This window comes from Ceratotherium simum, chromosome 7, assembly GCF_057802395.1.
Source record: "Ceratotherium simum simum isolate JZ-2026a chromosome 7, ASM5780239v1, whole genome shotgun sequence".
NCBI lineage: Eukaryota > Metazoa > Chordata > Mammalia > Perissodactyla > Rhinocerotidae > Ceratotherium > Ceratotherium simum.
Genome location: NC_141906.1, coordinates 84,767,680 through 84,783,638, shown reverse-complemented (window position 1 = coordinate 84,783,638; position 15,959 = coordinate 84,767,680). Strand labels below are relative to the sequence as shown.

The following is a 15,959-nucleotide window of genomic DNA, read 5'->3' as shown; positions in this document are numbered from 1 at the left end:
GGCGCAAGCAGTTGGGTGCGCGTGCTCCGCTGCATCAGCCCAGGGTTCACTGGTTCGGATCCTGGGCACGCACCGACGCACCGCTTGTTAGGCCATGCTGTGGCGGCGTCCCATATAAAGTAGAGGAAGGTGGGCACAGATGTTAGCCCAGGGCCAGTCTTCCTCAGCAAAAAAGGGGAGGATTGCCATTGGATGTTAGCTCAGGGCTGGTCCTCCTCACAAAAAAATAAAAAAGGGAAATGACTTCAATAGACATTTCTCCAAAGAACATATACAAATCGCTAATACGTACACGACAAGCTGTTCTACATCACTAGACATTTAGGGGGTGCAAATCAAAACCACAATGAAATATCACCTCATACTCATTAGGATGGCTACTATTAAAAGAAAAACACAGAAAATAATGAGTGTTGGTGAGTATGTGGAGAAGGTGGAACCCTTGTACACTGCTTGTGGGAATGTAAAATGGTGTAGCTGCTATGGAAAAGAGAATGTCAGTTCCTCAAAATGTTGAAAATGGAATTACCATATGACACAGCAGTTCCGTGTGTGGGTGTATACCTAAAAGAATTGAAAGCAGAGTCTTGAAGAAATATTTTGGCTATACTCATGTTCATAGCATGAGTGTTTTGGTACATCCATGTTCACGGCAGCATTATTCACAAAACTGAAAAAGTGGAAGCAACCTAAGTGTCCATCAAGGGATGAATGGATAAACAAAACGTGGTATATACATACAATGGAATATTATTCAGCCTTAAAAAGTAAGGAAATTATGCAATATGCTACAACATGGATGAACCCTGAGGATATTATGCTAAGTGAAATAAGTCAATCACAGAAAGACAAATACTGTATGGTTCCATTTAAATAAGGTACCTAGAGTAGTCAAACTCATTGAGAAAAAGTAAAATAATGTCATGGGCTGGGGGTAGGGAGGCATGGACAGTTAGTGTTTAATGTGTAGAGAGTTTCAGTTTTGCAAAATGAAAAGAGTTCTGGAGATGGATGGTGGACATGGTTGCATGACAATGTGAATGTACTTAATACTGCTGAACTGTACATTTAAAAATGGTTAAGATGGTAAATTTTATATTATTTGTATTTTAGCACAATTTAAAATAATAATAAAATGTCTATGTAAATCTATATTTTCACTTTTCTTTAAAAGGTATGATTGTATAAAGTAATGGTTATAACACTGTATTTATTGAGTTTACAACATGTATAGATGAAATAAAGAGGGAGAAGATTGAGATATACTGGAACAAAGTTTCTATATTTACCACAATTTAGTATTAATTTGAAGTAGATTATGATTAATTAAGATGCATATTGAAATCCCTGGAGTCACCACTAAGAAAATAACACAAAAGTATAGTGACGAAATCAATAGGAATTAAATATACACTAAAAATTAACTATTTAACACAAAAGAAGACAGTAAATGAAAAACATTGGAACAAGAAACACATGACACATATAGAAAACAAATGCCAAAATGGCAGACATGAATTCAACCATATCATTAAGAGCATTACATGTGAATGGACTAAACATTCTAATCATAAGGCAGAGATTGTTAGATTAGATTTAAAAAAGAAGATCCTGTTATATCCTGTCTATAAGAGACACAGTTTAGATTCAAAGACACACAAGGGTGGAAAATGTATGCCATTAAAACAGTAATCATAATAGAGCTGGAGTGGCTACATCAATATCAGACAGGGTAGACTTCAAGAAATATCACTAGACATAAAGAGGGGCATTTCATAAAAATAAAAGAATTAATTCACCAGGAAGATATAACAATTATAAATATTTATGCATGAAACAAAAGATTCCCTAAATACATGAAGAAATAACTGACAGAATTAGAAGGAGAAATAAACAATTCAACAAGTTGGAAATTTAAATATCTGACTTTCAATAATTGATATAAAAAACAAACAGAGAGTCAGCAAGAGTATAGAAAACTTGAACAACACTACCAACGTGGTAGTGAGAGAACAGTCCAACCAAAGACAGCAGAATACACACTCTTTGTAAGTACACTAGAATCTGACCTGGTAGTGACCTGGTAGTGAGAGAACAGTCCAACCAAAGACAGCAGAATACACACTCTTTGTAAGTACACTAGAATCTTCTCTAAAATAGATCATATGCTATATCATAAAACAAGTCTCAATAAATTTAAAAGAATCGAAATCAAACCAAGTATATTCTCTAATCACAAAATAATTAAAATAGAAATCAACAATGGAGAGAAATTTGGGAAATCCCCAAATATTTGAAAATTAACAACATACTTCTAAATAACCAATGAGTAAAATAATGTCACAAAGGAAATTAAAACATATGTTGAACTGAACGCATATGAGTGCACAACTTATGGAAAACAGCTAAAGCTATGTTTAGAAGGAAATTTTTATCTTTAAACACTGATATTAGAAAGGAAGAAAGATCTCAAGTCAATAATCTAAGCCTCTGCCTAATGAACTAGAAAAAGAAGAGCAAACTAATGCCAAAGCAAGCAAAAGGAAAAAAAAAAAAAAAGAAGATTGAATTAGAAATCAATGAAATAGAAAACCAAAAAATGAAAGAGGAAAAAAAATAGGGAAATTCAATGTAAACAAAAGGTGGTCTTTGAAAAGATTTAAAAAAGTAAACTTTTAGCTAGGATGAGCAAGAAAAAAGAGAAGACACAAATTACCAAAATCAGAATTGAAAGAGGGGAATATCACCAATGACCTTACAGATTTTAAAAGGGTTCTGCAGGAATACTATGAACAGCTTTATGCCAACAAATTAGACAACTTAGATAAAATTGATCTATAGCTTCAAGACAATGTCTATCAAAATTCCAGCAGGGTTTTTTTTTTTGAGAAATTGGCAAACTAATTCTAAAATTTACATAGAAACTCAAATGATCTAGAATAGCTGGAAAACTTTTGAGGAAAAAAAGAGGATTTATACTACCTAATCTGAAAACTTACTATAAAGCTATAATTATCTAGACAATGTGGCATTGGTATAAGGATAAACATATAGGTCAATGGAAAATAGTTGAGATACATAAATAAGCTCTATGGTCAATTGAATTTTTGACAAAGGTGCCAAGACAATTCAGTGGGAGGAAAAGATAGTCTTTTCAACAGAAGGTACTGGTATAATTATATATTTATATGCAAAAATATATATTCAGATCCTTACTCATGCTATACACACAAAAATAACTCAAAATGGACCACAGACCTAAATGTAAGAGCTAAAATTATAAAACTTCTGGAAGAAAATATAGGAAAAAAAATCTTCGTGACCTTAGGGTTTTAAATATGATACCAAAAGTATACTCCATAAAAGAAAAAAAACATATAGACATTGACTTCATCAAAATTAAAAACTTTTTCCTTTCAAAAAAGGAAAAATATTAAATTAAAAGGCAAGCCACAGATTGGGAGAAAATATTTGTAAATCATATATGTGATAAAAGGCTTATATTCAGAAAGTACAAAGAACTCTTACAATTCAACAAAAAGAAGTCAAACAATCTAATTAAAAAAAAAATTTGACTAGATATTACCCAACTAAAATATATGTAGCTAATAAGTACATGAAAAGATTATCAACACTATAAGTTATTAGGCAAATGCAAATTAAAACCAAATGTTATACTTCTTTACACACCAACTAGAATGACTATGATAAAAGAGACAGATAATACAAGTGTTGTGAGGGTACAGAGAAACTCGAACCTTCATACATTACTGGTGAAAATGTAAAATGTTACAGCCTCTTTTGAAAAAAGTTTGACATTTCTTAAAAAACTAAATATATGCCAAATATTTAAAGAAGGACTATTACCCATCATTTGCAATCTCTTTCAAAAAATAGAAGAGAAGGGAACGTAACCCAACTCATTCTATGAGGCCAGTATTACCCTGATACCAAAGCCAGACAAGAACATCACAAGAAAATAAAACTATAGACCAATATGTCTTACAAATGTAGATGTAAAATCCTCAAAAAAGTACTAGCAAACTGAATCTAGCAACATATAAAATGGATTATATACTATGACAAAGTGGGATTATCCCAAGAGTGCAAGATTGGCTTAACATCTGAAAATCAAAAACTAATATAATACATGATATTAATAGACTAAAAAACAAAAAATACATGATAATCTCATTAAAAAAAGCATTTGACAAAATTCAATGCTTTTTTGTGAAGAAAACACTCAAAATATAGGAATAAGAAGGAAACTTCCTCAACTTGATAAAAGGTGTCTACAACAAACCATCATCTAACACCATACTTAATGATAAAAGACAAAGCTTTTATCCCAAAATCAGGAGCAAGAAAAGCATGTCTACTTTCTCCAGTTCTATTTAACAATGTGTAGCCAGGGCAGTTAGGCAAGAAAAAGAAATGAAAGGCGTTCAAATTGGAAAGGAAGAAAAAAATTATCTCTATTTGCAGAAGATATGATCTTGCATATAGAAAATTCTAAGGAAACCACCAAAAAAACTATTACAGTAAATGAATTCAGCAAAGTTGCAGGATACAAGATTAATTTTAAAAAATCCACTATATTTCTATACACTAGAAATGACAAATCCAAAAATGAAATTAAAAAAAGAATTCCATTTACAATAGCATCAAAAAGAATAAAATAGGAATAAACTTAAAAAATGAAGTACAAAACTTGTACATTGAAAACTACAAAACTTTGTTGAAAGAAATTAAAGGAGATTTAAATAAATGGAAAAACACTCCAAGTTCATAGAATGGAAGACTTAATGTGAAGATGACAACGCTCTCTGAACTGATCAACAGTGTCATCTATCGTCTTGCACCCAATGCAATCCCCATCAAAATGTCAGCAGGCTTTTGTTTTTCTTTTTGCAGAAATTGTCGAGCTGATCCTAAAATCCATGTGGAAATGCAAAGAACCCACAATAGGCAAAAGAATCTTAAAAAAGAACAAAGTTGGAGACTCACACTTCCCAATGTCAAAATATACTATGAAGTTATAGTAATCAAGACAGTGTGGTATTGGCATAAGGATAGATACATATATCAGTGGAAAGGAATTGGCAGTCTAGAATAAACCCTTACATTTATGATTGAGTTTTGACAAGGATGCCAAGACAGTTCAGTGGAAAAAGAAATTCTTTTCAACAAATGGGCTGGGATAACTGGATTCCACATGCAGAAGGATGAAGATGGACCCCCTACCTCACACCATATACAAAAATTAACTGAAAATAGATTATAGGCATAAATGCAAATGCTACAACTATTAAACTCTTAGAAGAAACATAGGAGTAAACCTTATGACCATGGCTAGGCAACAGTTTCTTAGATATGGCACCAAAAGCATGAGCAACAAAAGTAAAAATAGATAGGGGCTGGCCCGGTGGCATAGCAATTAAATTTGCACATTCCACTTTGGTGGCCCTGGGTTAGCTGGTTCGGATCCTGGGTGTGGATCTACTCACCACTCATCAAGCCATGCTGAGGCAGGGTCCCATATAGAAGAGCTACAATTCTACAACTATGACACACAACTATGTACTGTGGCTTTGGGGGAAAAAATAAAAAAAAAGAGGAAGATTGGCAACAGATGTTAGCGCAGGGCTAATCTTCCTCAAAAAGAAAGAAAAAAAAGTAAAGATAGATAAACTAGACTTCTTCAAAAGTCTATTTCATCATTTTGTATGGCAAATGATGACTTTATTCATCATTTTGTTCTTCAAATAATACCATCAAGAAACTGAAAAGACAACCCACGGAATGGGAGGAAATATTTGCGAATCATATATCTGATAAAATACTCGTACACAGAATATATAAAGAACTCTTACTTATAACTCAACAATAAAAAGACAAATAATCTAGGGGCCAGCTGGGTGGCATGGTGGCTAAGGTCAGCAGACTCCACTTTGGTGGCCTGGGGTTTGCAGGTTCAGATCCTGGGCACAGACCTACACCACACATCAAGCCATGCTGTGGTGGGGACCTACATACAAAACAGAGGAGCATTTCCACAGATGTTAGCTCAGAGCCAGTCTTCCTCGAGCAAAAGGAGGATTGGCAACAGATGTTAGCTCAGGGCCAATCTTCCTCACCAAAAAAAGAAAGACAAATAGTCCAGTTATAAAATGGCAAAGGATTTGAATAGACATTTATCCAAAAAGACATACAAGTGACCAATAAGCACACAATGCTCAGCATCACTAATCATTGGGGAGATACAAATTAAAACCACAATGAGACACCACTTTATGCTCACTAGAATGCTAAAATGCAAATGACAGTTTAATAACAACGTTGGCAAGGATGTGGAGAAATTGGAACTCTCACACATTTATGGTGGGAGTGTAAAATGATGTTGCCACTTAGGAAATGTTTTGACAGTTCCTCAAAAATAGAGTTATTGTAGGGGCTGGCCCAGTGGTGTAGTGGTTAAGCTCACGTGCTCCACTTCGGTGGCCCACGGTTTGCAGGTACAGATCCTGGGCATGGATGTATGCACCACTTATCAAGCCATGCTGTGGCAGGAGTCCTACATACAAAGTAGAGGAAGATGGGCATGGATGTTAGCCAGGGCCAATCTTCCTTAGCAAAAAGAGAAGGATTTGGCAACAGATGTTAACTCAGGGCTAATCTTCCTCATCAAAAAAAAAAAAAAGTTACTGTATAACTCAGATGCTTAATACCATTAATTAATTAAATGCAAATTAAACTATTCTTAGTTACCACTATATCTCCATTCAGCTGGCTCAACTTTAAAAGAGTGACAATGCCAAGTGTTGGCAAGAATATATAGCAACTTTTACTTTCATATATTGCCTATGGGCAATAGTTGGTACAACCACTTTGCAATACTCTTTGGTATATATATACTCAGAAGGTTTAGTTCTTATGTCAATGAAAAGATAGGCATAAGAATGTTCATAGCACCATTATTTTAAAAATCATCAAACTAGATACAACAAAAATGTCCATCAATAGTAAATTTGATAAATAATTTGTGTTATGGTGATACAATGGAATACTAGGCAAAACTTATCTATGTTGATACAGGTCAAAATGCTGGTCACCTTATGGGAAAGTATTGACTGGAGACCTGCTGGGGTACTAGAAATGTACTATATCCTGATCAGGGTGGTGGTTAAACATATACACGTGTGTGTGTGTATATGTGCACTTAAAATTTTTCTGAGCTGTGCATGTATTTGTATATTTTACTGTATACATTTTGCAACATAGTAATAAAGTGAGACTAGATTCATGTATCTGTTTCATTTTGGAAACATAAACATAGGATGTATAGCCTAGAAACTTATAAAAATATTACTTCTGAAGCAATAACAAGGTTGAAGGGATAAGGGAGGAGATGAAATTTCCCTGAGTGTATCTTTTCATGTAGTTTTAATTTTTTAATCACATTAATGTTTTAAATATTCAAAAAATAAAATATCAAAAAAGATGGAAACATAATTTTTAGGGGATAGTGGCAGAAACTGAGATGTTTACAAGTAATTTCATCTTCTATTTTATAATTTCCAATCTTCCTTGCAGTTAGGTTGGGGTCATATGACTAGTACTGGTCAAAAAGCTTTAAGAAGAAGCTTTCGGGCTGAAACAGAAGAGCTGATTCTATTCCTTCTCTTGCTTTGGCAATCACGGAGGTCACATCCTGAGACCATGGAGCCACAGGATGGAATTCTTCGTGTATCTCTAAGTCACCACATGGAGCACAACTACCCTAAAGAGGTACTCAACTTGTATTGGAGTTTTTGAGAGTGAGAAATAAAACCTTTTTGATTTGAGGACTTGTTTGTTGCCTTAGCATATCCTATCGTATTCTGACCAATAGAGAAGATGTAAAATTGAGGTGATTTGTTGAGAGTGAGGAGACATAGCCACTATATTAGGGGAATTGGGCAGAGTGAGATAAAGGTTTTCTGTACTCTTCAGAAGAATGGGAGTGAGAACATTTATAGAGTATTAGAGCTAGAAGAAATCTAGAGACATTATTTTGTTCTTTTCATTTTGAAGACAAGAATACTAGGACCAGAGAGACTGATGATCGGGGCCAGGTCACATAGCAAGTTAGTGGTAGAAAGAGGGTTACAACTCTGGTTTCTGAGACCTTGAGAAGAGTCTCAGGGTTAGGCTACAGCTACTTGTGAAAGCAGCTAAACATTTGCTTAGGGTCCCTTAGGGTATTCCGAACTTCCTTCAATTTCCTAGTGAAGGTTCTAAATGGGAACAGCAGCAATCTGAGCCCCTATCAATTTTTTGCCCCCAACTCTGAAGTCACAACACAATCCCCTTTTCATTTCCAATTTATTGTCCTTCCACTTAGGCAGTCCACCATGGGTGACTTGAGATAATCAGGAAATATCTGTTACAAGAAGATGGCACTTTCACTTTCTACCCTATACCTTTTTTATTATTTGGATTATTTTTTATGAATTGAATCACTTGTGTAAACAAAGTAGAAAAAAATAAAATGTCCTTGTTGCAAATTTTGCTCCTTCATCTTTGATGTTTTTTGGGCGATTAAGATATATATAAGAATAAGAATAAGAAATGCTTGTGGATGAGGCCTTCCCCGTGGCTTAGCGGTTAAGTGTGCGCACTCCGCTACTGGCGGCCCGGGTTCGGATCCCGGGTGTGCACCAACGCACTGCTTCCCCGGCCATGCTGAGGCCGTGTCCCACATACAGCAACTAGAAGGATGTGCAACAATGACATACAACTATCTACTGGGGCTTTGGGGGAAAAAAAGGAGGAGGATTGGCAATAGATGTTAGCTCAGAGCTGGTCTTCCTCAGCAAAAAGAGGAGGATTAGCATGGATGTTAGCTCAAGGCTGATCTTCCTCACACACACACAAAAATGCTTGTGGCATTGTTTGAATGAATGTCTAGAGGGCCCAGGTCATTTTTACAAATGAAAAATTTATTCAAATTTATTTATAAAAATTTATTCTTTTGATGTATAAAATCTCTTTCTGCTTCAGCATTGCTCAAGACTGGGTGACCACCCATAAGTTCTCCCCTTGCCCCACAAATCTCTGTCTATGATTTGGGTAACTTCCCCCTTGTGTCTTCCTCAGGTTCATATTGGCTATATCTTATTCTTACCTCCCATCCCCTCATCTCTCCATTTCTGAGCTATGGCCATCACTAAGGTAGTAGATATTTCCTGACCTCTCTTTTCCATCTCCACTCTGACTCTGGAGGTTACAGAAGGTCATTGTCACATCATCATTGGCCAGCCAATCAGGTGAGCACCTTGCTTCAATGAACTCCTTGTTCCGGAGGAGTTCTCAGGCAGCTTCAATGGAAGGAGGGAGCCAAGAAGGAGGCCTGGCATAAGTCCAAAGATGATAATTACAACATGGATTGTGTACATTCTTGCCCGGAAAGGTGCAGGGTTCCCCTTCCCACCAAAAATCAGTTCGGTAAGTGGAGTTGGTGGTAGACATGTGGAATTGTTTCCCATGTATCTTCTCCATTCTGAGCCCCCTCCTGCACTTCCAGAGAGATCTGACAATATACAACTTTGGATAAGAACGGAGGAGGGGGCTGAGTTTCTAGGTGTTCCAAGGGCATCCATTTACCAATTTGTTGCAGGACGTTGAAGTTGTGGAAAGCGAGGCTGTGTCTGTAGTACAGCACTGGTTGAAAAAAGTGAGTAAGACTCCTCTACGACTCAGAGTGCCCAAAATTCTAGAGAGCTGGCCTCAATGGGTGCAGGATCTGGATTCCCCTCTCCCTAGAACCAGGAAACTCAAGTTCATTGCCAGACATCCTGCCTAGAGCTGTGTCCAATTCACCAAATGTCCTAGGAGATGCTGGGACTTGTGTCCTTGTAAAAGATGTGCTGGAATCACCACTAGCCCTTCCTGATTCTCAAGCATACTGGAGGAGAAGTTTCAGATGCGTTGCCCCCAGCTACAGGATGTCTCAGGAATATCTTGGGATAGGGCCAAGGACTTAGTGAGTTCACTGGAATTCCACATGAAGGTAGCAATAGTCGAGCTGACTGCAGCAACTGTGAGACACAGAGAGTGTATTTGTGGACACTTGGCGTGTGTGTTGTGATGGAGAGGAAGAAAAGGGAAAAGGAAAAAGGAAGAAGAGGGAATACTGGAGATCAGATACAGAGTTCCACTTTCAGAGGGACATTACTCACCTTTCAGACTGAGGAAGAGGCTTCCCAGGACGTAAAGGAGAAGATGTCCACCAACTGCCCTCCCACCCATGGCCAAGATGTACATGTGACCAGAGATGTGGTAACCGAGAGTTTGAGACAATCATCCTGGGGGTGGGGGGAGGCAGGAGGTCATACTGCAAAGGATCTTGGGCAAGTGGGCAGACCTTGTCCAGGCTGGGCTCCACCATAGCCATGGAGTCCTTGCTGGGCAGTAATCATGCAGACCCTACCCGAATTTCATAGGTGAAGCACCATCTCTCAAAGTCTGATTTGTTAGCAAACCAGAGTCAAGAGGCCCTGGAGGAAAGAACCAGAATCCAGTTCATAAGATGGAGGTAAGCATCTCATTTTCCCTGAGCCAAGTTGTGGGGAGGGAGAAGCAGAGAAGGCACAAGCCCCTCTTCAGGATTCCTGGTCGACACAAACTCCAGCTATTCTTCTCCAGAGATGTCGACTCCTTTGGCTGAGAAATTTTTCGGCCTTACTTTGGGGTCTTAAGGGAATATATTTGCTATCTTGAAAGCCTAGCTCGTTCCTAAGTTTTAAAATGACTACAAGGGTTGGAAAACTGGGCTTGCTCATCATTTCTTAAATGCTTCTGAATAAATTTCAGACTTCTGTTATTTTTGCTCTTGATTTGTTCAGAAGTGGCTGCACTTTAAAGAGCTAAAAGAAAATAAGCTCTTAAAATGCAGAAGCCAAAGCCCTCATCTGCAACTGAAGTGAGTGGAGTTTTCTCAGCTGGAGGGTAGAATTCTGTGCTCCACGGCATGGTGGCCTTGTCAGCCTCCGTCTGCACCTGCCGGAGCACAGCCCGTCCCTGTCCACCTATTGACCTTTCCTGGTTCTGAAGATGCTAAGACTCAAGCTGGAGGGGCAGGTCTTGGAACTCAGCTCACTCTCCCTGGCGTGAGCTTCCCTACTTCCTTTCAGAGACTGGTGTTCTCTCACGGTCTCTTCTCCCAGTAGAAGAATTGTGGGATTAAACTGGGCCTCCGCGAAACTGCGAAGGGACCCCCTCTCATCTCTATTTCCCTTCTTCCTTTCCATGCCACCATCGCCAGCTTTGCTCTCTTCTATCAAGGAGGATATATTTCTCAAGAAATGTATTCTGTTTCAGGATATCCAGTTTTCATGTGTTTACTCCTTCCAGGGGCATTAGCATTTTAAAAGAGGATTCAAATGCTCTGTAATTACATAACAGGAAGGGATAACTAATGGGGGAGTTTGAGACCTCTCTGGGAAAGATTTTTTGTATGGGAAACCTTCCAAGGTCCCTAACATCATAAATGTTGGTAACTGTAATCCAACCGCCGGCCTACACGTGGGAAGCTGGCCGATGTCTGGCGGCTGCACAAGGCACTGGAGATGCCGCAGTCCTCAGGTTAGGCAATGTGAGCACCATCTGCCACTGTCTTTAAGCCTTAGCTATATAGCACGACTAGGTTAAGGCTCTGGAGACATGTTACAGGAATCACAGTCAGTTCTCTATATAATTTTTCCACTCTGGGTTTTCTATGGAGATTTTAAACCAATAAACTCTGCCTGGTCCCCCACAATCCACTGGTTTTGGTACCCTCCTGTTAGTTTCAGGAAGTACAATATGTAGTCAGGGAATACAAGTCCCTTTGTTAAGCAGCAATGAGTACTCATTTATTTGGTAGATGTGCACTGACCATCTGATGTTTGCTAGGCCCTCTGGAAGAGAGAGAAAAGAATAAGATGGAGCCCTCAGTTTCAAAGGGATAAAAGTTAACTAGGTGGATAAGGTGTATGAATGCTGATGTCAGAGAAGTTTGAGGAACATCTGCAAGAGTGTTGCATGGGAGGCCCAGGGTGCAGGAGTTCTGGCACTGCTGCCCGGGGTGCTCAGAGAAGGTTTCTGGAAGGACATTTGCTTGGGCTGACCCAGGAAGGGGGCAGGGACTAGAAAAACAGGAGCCAGGGGTGGTGCAGATCACAAGAGCTTTGGCAACTTGGTCAATCCAGGGCCCAGTGCTGCGGTCCCTCCTCCCTGAGGCCTCCCCCTTTCTGCCTTGGGCTGTAGGTAATCTCTCCTTCTTCTGGAACCCACCCGTTCATCCTCTCTTAGCTCTCTCCTTGGGCACCAACCCAGCTCCGCCTTGTGTAAGTGCCATCTATGAGCACGTTAGAGGTAGCATCAATACTGTCTTCACATTGAAAGCCCAAAACACCTAGAAGAAGGTGTTATCCGGAGAAGGCAGTTTCAACAGACACAGAAATGGGGGATTCAGTGGACAGGCTGGTTTTGCTAGAGTGGAGGGTTTGTGAGGGGAGAAGGGAGTATGGAATTGGGAAGGATGTGACGTGGACCATAGAGAGGAAAGCAAATCAAGCATAGTGAATTAAAAACAACAGCAGCTATGAGGTGCAGCTTCTTTGTAAAAGAATTTTCTAGAAGTATCTCTAAACCATAGTGAATGTAGTAAAATGCTGATCATAAAGAGCTGATAATGAAGTTGGAGAAGAATTCAGAAGGGGTGAATTCCACGTCTTACAGGTCCACTGACCTGCTGTGTAACTCTAGTAAAGGTGCTATCTGTTTCCTTGACTCTCTTCAGGACCATCTGCTACCTGCTCCAGATTATTGGGTGGCTCAGGGGTACTTGGTTAGTGAAAAGAACCCTTTGTGTCCCTGATACAAGAAGGGCGAAGGAGAAGCTCAAAAGTTCCTGGGGACGGGGTCAGAACTATCATTCATATGATTCCAATTCCAGCAGTTTCACAATGCCTAGTAAAAAAGAAACTCAGCGATCCCAGTGTTTGAATGGTGTTTTGCAGCCATACCCGTATCTTCCAAGTGCCAAGTGAGGCGAGAGATGACGTTCTGCGAGACCGAATAGAGCAGGTGAGACAAAGGTAAGCCTTCCGGGACAAGTTGTTTTGTATCCCTATTGGGGGGCAAGTGGGGTGGGGCTGGCTGCTTGCCTCTTTTCTGTGGGTCTCCCTTAGGTCCAGCCCAAACCTGGGCTCCCTGGCCAAGCCTGGAGCCCTTCTGGGCCGAGTGCCTCTTGGCTGGACTCTGCTCCTTGGCCCGGATGGGGTGATGGCCCTGGCATGGGCTGTCTGCCCAACCCAGCTTCGTGTGTGGTCTGGGGTGTGCTCTGGGTAGCTCTGCCATCCTGCAGCCTCACCCCTCTCCTCTGTCCCCTACAGTATATGCCGTCTTGCGGATGAATCATCTCAGGAGCTTCACGACAGATCTTCCTACTCAGACTGCTGAGAGCAACAGGTGAGAGAGCCAACAGGTGAGGAGCCGGGCAGAGAAGATGGCTGTCTTGGGCAGGGAGACGGTGTGCTGGGACGAGGGCTGGATAATAAGGTTTGGTCCTTCCCTCTTGGTGAGGGGCTTGCACTTGGGCCAGTGAGGGTGGGGGAGAAGGCAGCTCCCTTAGGCTCCTGCAATGCCTCTCTTCAATTTCTGGAGGGACTCAAAGTCAGATTCAGATGGGCCTCTCTGACTTTTTTAACTGTGGTGTCATAGACCAGTGCTTCTCAGTCATGCATAGGCCTAGGGGTCACGTGGGGATCTTGTGAGTGGACTGTGGCGGGGCCTACATTCTGCATTTCTCACGCTCCGTGGCATTGCCACTGCTGGTCAGCTGACCCCACTCGGCACCACAAGATCACCAGCACTGGAGTCAGGAGCCAGGGTGCGTAGGTTTTGGCCCTGTCAACGATTAGGTCGTGTCTTCGGGTCACATGGCCTCTTGGCCTACACTAATTCCCAGTGGTCATCACAGTGGTTGTTTACGTGGCTCTGGAAGGTGAAGGCCAATGACAGGCCATGCGACTGCAGGAGCCATCCATTCAGGACACGGTTACTGCACCCCTGCCAGGTGTGCAAGACTGTGCTGGCCGTCCTGGGGGGCTGATGGGGTGATTTAGACTTAGCTGACCCCCAATATGCTTAAAGGAGGTCCACGGAGATGTATGCAGGCATTTATCAAGCACTTACTGTATGCCAGCTTCTGCACAGCCACTTTGTCCAGGTTTCTCACCTGATCCAAAACCACCTTAGGAGGAGGGCACTGTTTGTGCCCGTTATACAGATGGGAGAGGTGAAGCCACGCCTTGGGAGCAGATGCTGGGTTCCAGGCCAGCTCCATCATGGGCAAGCTGCTTTAGGCCTCTGTGCCTCAATTTCCTCAGACTTCACAACGTTGTTGTGAGGACGATGGTGTTCAGCACGTGGTAAATGCCACGTCGATGGCTTATTAATATTAATAGAGATGAGGAAGGTGCGGTGCTTGCAGGGCCTTCTGAAGTTGGGAGAAGCAGAGCCAGGCTTCCATTCCAGCTCTGCCTGACACACTTCTGCCTTTTTCTTCCCTGGGTTTTTCTGCTCTCCGCATCCAGCTCTGTGGATGTCAAGAACAGTGGGCTTAGGAGGAGTCATTGTCATCCCTGCCCTTTAGCTGTCCCACATTTCTGTGTTGCGCCCCTTGAGCATTCCTCTGCTTCCCAGGTTGACATCCTTTGGAGTCAAGGAGCAGCCTGTGTCAGCAGAACGTCCATCCCCCCTTGACTTGCAGAGCAACACCTGGGCAGAGAGAATCCAGTGGGTGAGCCCTTCCTTGTGACAGTGGCAGCACTGGAATCTTCTCGCTGAACTGCTAATAAAGAGACATGCTCTTTAACCACCATTCTGGCCTCTGGTGTGAGCGCTCTGCCTTTCATGCATTCGTCAGACACTGAACACCGCACGGGCTTGCCTCTGGGGACACAGCTTGCAGCCTCATGGGGAGATGACACCAGGCTACCAGAGCACTGCACGAGGCAGGCTGTGCCTGGTGCTCCTGGCACACTGAGGGGAGAGGGGGGCCAGGGCAAGGGGGCTTCCTGAGAAAAGCATGGCTTGTTGGTTTCACTCAAGTATTTATCTTCATTTATTCCTTCTCTAGTGCTCTTCCTTTCTCTATGTAATCCAACTTTCTGAACTACATCTTTTTCCCTCTCTCTGAAGGACTTAGAACATTTCTTGCAAGGCAGGTCTACTGGCAACAATTTCCTTTGATTTTTGTTTGTCTGAGAAAGTATTTCTACTTCACTTTTGAAGGATAATTTTGAAAGATACAGAATTCTAGGTCTTTTTGTTTGTTTGTTTTCTTTCAACACTTTGAATATTGCGCTCCACTCCCTTCGAAGCTTGCATGGTTTCTCAACTATCTCTGAGTAAGGCTTTTTTCCCTCCACTTTCAATATTTTTTTCTTTGTCTTTGATTTTCTACAGCACAAATATGATATGCCTAGGTGTAGATTTTTTGGTGTTTATCCTCTTTGGTGTTCAAGCTTCCTGGATGTGTTGTTTGGGGTCTGTCATTAGTTTTTGAAAATACTCAACTATCACTTCAAATATTTTTTCTGTTTTTTGTTTTTCTTCTTCTGGTGTTCCCATTACTCATATATTAAACCTTTCATATCTGTCCCACAGTTCTTGGATAGTCTTTATTCATTCTTTTTTTTCTTTGCTTTTCAGTTTGGGAAATTTTTATTGACATTTCTTAAAATTCACTGATTCTTTCCTTGGCTGTTATTAGTCTATAGATGAGCCCATCAAAGGCCTTCGTTTCTGTTACATTATTTATTATTTATGGCATTTCCTTTTGATTTTTTCTGTTGGTTCCCATCTCTCTGCTTACATTACCTATCTGTTCTTGCATACTGTGCACTTTTTCCATTAGAGCCTTTAGCCTT

At 40.6% G+C, this 15,959-nt stretch overlaps 1 protein-coding gene across 1 annotated transcript; it reads left to right on the top strand.

Moving 5' to 3' along the window:
• Positions 1-9,408: 9,408 nt before the first annotated feature.
• On the top strand, positions 9,409-13,485 carry SPATA19 (spermatogenesis associated 19). Its single transcript, XM_004438490.3, has 6 exons — positions 9,409-9,486; positions 9,659-9,715; positions 10,228-10,320; positions 10,485-10,576; positions 13,044-13,121; positions 13,419-13,485. Exons 1-6 carry the CDS (start codon positions 9,409-9,411, stop codon positions 13,483-13,485), a joined length of 465 nt encoding a protein of 154 aa, XP_004438547.1.
• Positions 13,486-15,959: the final 2,474 nt, after the last annotated feature.

Coding starts and splice junctions, on each gene's coding strand:
- SPATA19 (XM_004438490.3), top strand. CDS start 9,409: ATGATAATTACAACATGGATTGTGTACATTCTTGCCCGGAAAGGTGCA. Junction 9,716..10,227: donor TACAGCACTGGTTGAAAAAA/GTGAGTAAGACT, acceptor CTCACCTTTCAG/ACTGAGGAAGAGGCTTCCCA. Junction 13,122..13,418: donor ATAGAGCAGGTGAGACAAAG/GTAAGCCTTCCG, acceptor TGTCCCCTACAG/TATATGCCGTCTTGCGGATG.